General features: G+C 37.0%; 1 protein-coding gene across 2 annotated transcripts in view; it reads left to right on the top strand.

Annotated features, from left to right (window-relative positions):
• The first annotated feature begins 2,321 nt into the window (after nucleotides 1-2,321).
• Nucleotides 2,322-6,219, top strand: part of LOC148087302 (ADP-ribosylation factor-binding protein GGA3-like) — a 12,074-nt gene continuing 8,176 nt past the window's right edge. The window contains exons 1-3 of one of the 2 annotated variants that reach the window (XM_087786562.1): nucleotides 2,322-2,358; nucleotides 2,594-2,678; nucleotides 3,081-3,156. In XM_087786562.1, coding sequence (XP_087642688.1) covers nucleotides 2,322-2,358; nucleotides 2,594-2,678; nucleotides 3,081-3,156 — 198 coding nt within the window. The remainder of the gene's footprint in view (nucleotides 2,359-2,593; nucleotides 2,679-3,080; nucleotides 3,157-6,219) is intronic. The other variant, XM_087786569.1, reaches the window with a different exon arrangement.

The following is a 6,219-nucleotide window of genomic DNA, read 5'->3' as shown; positions in this document are numbered from 1 at the left end:
GAACATCTACACCTGAACATCTACACCTGAACATCTACACCTGAACATCAACGCCTGCACATCTACACCTGAACATCTACACCTGAACATCTACACCTGACCATCAACACCTGAACATCAACACCTGAACATCTACACCTGAACATCAACACCTGAACATCTACACCTGAACATCTACACCTGAACATCTACACCTGAACATCTACACCTGAACATCTACACCGGAACATCTACACCTGAACATCTACACCTGAACATCTACACCTGAACATCTACACCTGAACATCAACACCTGAACATCTACACCTGAACATCTACACCTGAACATCTACACCTGAACATCTACACCTGAACATCTACACCGGAACATCTACACCTGAACATCTACACCTGAACATCTACACCTGAACATCTACACCTGAACATCAACACCTGAACATCTACACCTGAACATCAACACCTGAACATCAACACCTGAACTTCTACACCTGAACATCAACACCTGAACATCTACACCTGAACATCTACACCTGAACATCTACACCTGAGCATCAACACCTGAACATCTACACCTGAACATCTGCACCTGAACATCAACACCTGAACATCTACACCTGAACATCTACACCTGAACATCAACACCTGAACATCTACACCTGAACATCAACACCTGAACATCTACACCTGAACATCTACACCTGAACATCTACACCTGAACATCTACACCTGAACATCTACACCTGAACATCAACACCTGAACATCTACACCTGAACATCAACACCTGAACATCTACACCTGAACATCAACACCTGAACATCTACACCGGAACATCTACACCTGAACATCAACACCTGAACATCTACACCTGAACATCTACACCTGAACATCTACACCTGAACACCTACACCTGAACACCTACACCTGAACATCTACACCTGACCATCAACACCTGAACATCTACACATGAACATCTACACCTGAACATCAACACCTGAACATCTACACCTGAACATCTACACCTGAACATCAACACCTGAACATCTACACCTCAACATCTACACCTGAACATCAACACCTGAACATCTACACCTGAACATCAACACCTGAACATCAACACCTGAACATCTACACCTGAACATCTACACCTGAACATCAACACCTGAACATCAACACCTGAACATCAACAGCTGAACATCTACACCTGAACATCTACACCTGAACATCAACACCTGAACATCAACACCTGAACATCTACACCTGAACATCTACACCTGAACATCAACACCTGAACATCAACACCTGAACATCAACACCTGAACATCTACACCGGAACATCTACACCTGAACATCAACACCTGAACATCAACACCTGAACATCTACACCGGAACATCTACACCTGAACATCAACACCTGAACATCAACACCTGAACATCAACACCTGAACATCAACACCTGAACATCTACACCTGAACATCAACACCTGAACATCAACACCTGAACATCTACACCTGAACATCTACACCTGAACATATACACCTGAACATCAACATCTGAACATCTACACCTGAACATATACACCTGAACATATACACCTGAACATCTACACCTGAACATCTACACCTGAACATATACACCTGAACATATACACCTGAACATATACACCTGAACATCTACACCTGAACATCTACACCTGAACATCAACACCTGAACATCTACACCTGAACATCAACACCTGAACATCTACACCTGAACATCAACACCTGAACATCTACACCTGAACATATACACCTGAACATATACACCTGAACATCAACACCTGAACATCTACACCTGAACATCAACACCTGAACATCTACACCTGAACATCTACACCTGAACATCAACACCTGAACATCTACACCTGAACACCTGCGTCTCCTCAGTGAACTCAGGTAAAAACGTATTAAAGCAACAGTGTCATAATACGATACGAGCGTCAAAAATGATATTATTCCAGTGAAAATAATTGAAACATAAAACACCACATGTTACACAATCACGTGACCAAACAAACTGTCAATCACCAAAATAAAAGACACTTTATCAGAAACAATTATAATCATTTAAACTTTAATGTAAACAAACTTTAAATGAAGACTATTTGTGTGTGTCAAGTGTTTTCTGTGCCTCCCACCCTGAGTAGCTGGGAAGGATCGTTAACGAGTGATTTCTACGGAAGAGGACGAGGGACACTTTTGAACCCTGGAAGTCTGGTGAGTGACGCGTGTTTGTCCGACGGCACGTGAACGCAGCAGAGTCACGAGTGTTACTTAAACAAAGATGGCGGACGGAAGAGGATCGTTGGAGTCTCTGCTCAGTGAGTTTCTGTCTTTAAAAACTCCTTAAAACTCCTTAAAACTGTTTTGTCTCAAATGTTGCGACGCGTCTCTGTGACGATGTTCGTCGTGACGCAGCTGTGACGTGAGGAGCTTGTTAATGACGTCACATAAGTTTCATGTTTGTTTGTGTTCTGTTTGCACTTGTTAACCGTTGATGTTTGGACTTTATTGATGGTTTATTGATAGTTTATTGATAGTTTATTTTCTTCGCAGACAGAGCCACTGACCCCTGCAACAGTCGCGAGGACTGGAACAACATCATGAGCTTCTGTGACCGAGTCAACAAGGAGCTCGAGGGGTGATGCTCTTATTTTGAAACTGACTCTTATTTTGAAACAGACTCTTATTTTGAAACAGACTCTTATTTTGAAACAGACTCTTATTTTGAAACAGACTCTAATTTTGAAACTGACTCTTATTTTGAAACAAACTCATATTTTGAAACTGACTCATATTTTGAAACTGACTCTTATTTTGATACAGACTCTTATTTTGTAACGGACTCTTATTTTGTAACGGACTCTTATTTTGTAACAGACTCTTATTTTTGAACAGACTCTTATTTTGTAACGGACTCTTATTTTGTAACAGACTATTCTTTTGTAACAGACTCTTATTTTTGAACGGACTCTTATTTTGTAACGGACTCTTATTTTGTAACAGACTCTTATTTTGTAACGGACTCTTATTTTGTCACCAGACCTCAGATCAGTGCGAGACTCTTGGCTCACAAGGTTCAGTCTCCGCAGGAATGGGAGGCTTTACAAGCACTAACGGTTAGTTAAGTTGTTAACTTTACAAGCACTAACGGTTAGTTAAGTTGTTTACTTTACAAGCACTAACGGTTAGTTAAGTTGTTTACTTTACAAGCACTAACGGTTAGTTAAGTTGTTTACTTTACAAGCACTAGCGGTTAGTTAAGTTGTTTACTTTACAAGCACTAACGGTTAGTTAAGTTGTTAACTTTACAAGCACTAGCGGTTAGTTAAGTTGTTTACTTTACAAGCACTAACGGTTAGTTAAGTTGTTAACTTTACAAGCACTAACGGTTAGTTAAGTTGTTTACTTTACAAGCACTAACGGTTAGTTAAGTTGTTTACTTTACAAGCACTAACGGTTAGTTAAGTTGTTAACTTTACAAGCACTAGCGGTTAGTTAAGTTGTTTACTTTACAAGCACTAACGGTTAGTTAAGTTGTTTACTTTACAAGCACTAACGGTTAGTTAAGTTGTTTACTTTACAAGCACTAACGGTTAGTTAAGTTGTTTACTTTACAAGCACTAACGGTTAGTTAAGTTGTTAACTTTACAAGCACTAGCGGTTAGTTAAGTTGTTTACTTTACAAGCACTAACGGTTAGTTAAGTTGTTTACTTTACAAGCACTAACGGTTAGTTAAGTTGTTTACTTTACAAGCACTAACGGTTAGTTAAGTTGTTAACTTTACAAGCACTAACGGTTAGTTAAGTTGTTTACTTTACAAGCACTAACGGTTAGTTAAGTTGTTAACTTTACAAGCACTAACGGTTAGTTAAGTTGTTTACTTTACAAGCACTAACGGTTAGTTAAGTTGTTAACTTTACAAGCACTAACGGTTAGTTAAGTTGTTAACTTTACAAGCACTAACGGTTAGTTAAGTTGTTTACTTTACAAGCACTAACGGTTAGTTAAGTTGTTAACTTTACAAGCACTAACGGTTAGTTAAGTTGTTAACTTTACAAGCACTAACGGTTAGTTAAGTTGTTAACTTTACAAGCACTAACGGTTAGTTAAGTTGTTTACTTTACAAGCACTAACGGTTAGTTAAGTTGTTAACTTTACAAGCACTAACGGTTAGTTAAGTTGTTAACTTTACAAGCACTAACGGTTAGTTAAGTTGTTAACTTTACAAGCACTAGCGGTTAGTTAAGTTGTTAACTTTACAAGCACTAACGGTTAGTTAAGTTGTTTACTTTACAAGCACTAACGGTTAGTTAAGTTGTTAACTTTACAAGCACTAACGGTTAGTTAAGTTGTTTACTTTACAAGCACTAACGGTTAGTTAAGTTGTTTACTTTACAAGCACTAACGGTTAGTTAAGTTGTTTACTTTACAGGCACTAACGGTTAGTTAAGTTGTTAACTTTACAGGCACTAACGGTTAGTTAAGTTGTTTACTTTACAAGCACTAACGGTTAGTTAAGTTGTTTACTTTACAAGCACTAACGGTTAGTTAAGTTGTTAACTTTACAAGCACTAACGGTTAGTTAAGTTGTTTACTTTACAAGCACTAACGGTTAGTTAAGTTGTTAACTTTACAAGCACTAACGGTTAGTTAAGTTGTTTACTTTACAAGCACTAACGGTTAGTTAAGTTGTTAACTTTACAAGCACTAACGGTTAGTTAAGTTGTTTACTTTACAAGCACTAACGGTTAGTTAAGTTGTTAACTTTACAAGCACTAACGGTTAGTTAAGTTGTTAACTTTACAAGCACTAACGGTTAGTTAAGTTGTTTACTTTACAAGCACTAACGGTTAGTTAAGTTGTTAACTTTACAAGCACTAACGGTTAGTTAAGTTGTTAACTTTACAAGCACTAACGGTTAGTTAAGTTGTTAACTTTACAAGCACTAACGGTTAGTTAAGTTGTTTACTTTACAAGCACTAACGGTTAGTTAAGTTGTTAACTTTACAAGCACTAACGGTTAGTTAAGTTGTTAACTTTACAAGCACTAACGGTTAGTTAAGTTGTTAACTTTACAAGCACTAACAGTTAGTTAAGTTGTTAACTTTACAAGCACTAACGGTTAGTTAAGTTGTTTACTTTACAAGCACTAACGGTTAGTTAAGTTGTTAACTTTACAAGCACTAACGGTTAGTTAAGTTGTTTACTTTACAAGCACTAACGGTTAGTTAAGTTGTTTACTTTACAAGCACTAACGGTTAGTTAAGTTGTTTACTTTACAGGCACTAACGGTTAGTTAAGTTGTTAACTTTACAGGCACTAACGGTTAGTTAAGTTGTTTACTTTACAAGCACTAACGGTTAGTTAAGTTGTTAACTTTACAAGCACTAACGGTTAGTTAAGTTGTTAACTTTACAAGCACTAACGGTTAGTTAAGTTGTTTACTTTACAAGCACTAACGGTTAGTTAAGTTGTTTACTTTACAAGCACTAACGGTTAGTTAAGTTGTTAACTTTACAAGCACTAACGGTTAGTTAAGTTGTTAACTTTACAAGCACTAACGGTTAGTTAAGTTGTATACTTTACAAGCACTAACGGTTAGTTAAGTTGTTTACTTTACAAGCACTAACGGTTAGTTAAGTTGTTAACTTTACAAGCACTAACGGTTAGTTAAGTTGTTAACTTTACAAGCACTAACGGTTAGTTAAGTTGTTAACTTTACAAGCACTAACGGTTAGTTAAGTTGCTAACTTTACAAGCACTAACAGTTAGTTAAGTTGTTTACTTTACAAGCACTAACGGTTAGTTAAGTTGTTAGCTTTACAAGCACTAACAGTTAGTTAAGTTGTTTACTTTACAAGCACTAACGGTTAGTTAAGTTGTTAGCTTTACAAGCACTAACGGTTAGTTAAGTTGTTAACTTTACAAGCACTAACAGTTAGTTAAGTTGTTTACTTTACAAGCAGTAACGGTTAGTTAAGTTGTTTACTTTACAAGCACTAACAGTTAGTTAAGTTGTTTACTTTACAAGCACTAACGGTTAGTTAAGTTGTTAGCTTTACAAGCACTAACGGTTAGTTAAGTTGTTAACTTTACAAGCACTAACAGTTAGTTAAGTTGTTTACTTTACAAGCACTAACGGTTAGTTAAGTTGTTTACTTTACAAGCACTAACGGTT

This window comes from Callionymus lyra, chromosome 1 (assembly GCF_982586985.1).
Source record: "Callionymus lyra chromosome 1, fCalLyr1.hap1.1, whole genome shotgun sequence".
Lineage (NCBI taxonomy): Eukaryota > Metazoa > Chordata > Actinopteri > Syngnathiformes > Callionymidae > Callionymus > Callionymus lyra.
This window is presented reverse-complemented; position numbering and strand designations above follow the sequence as displayed.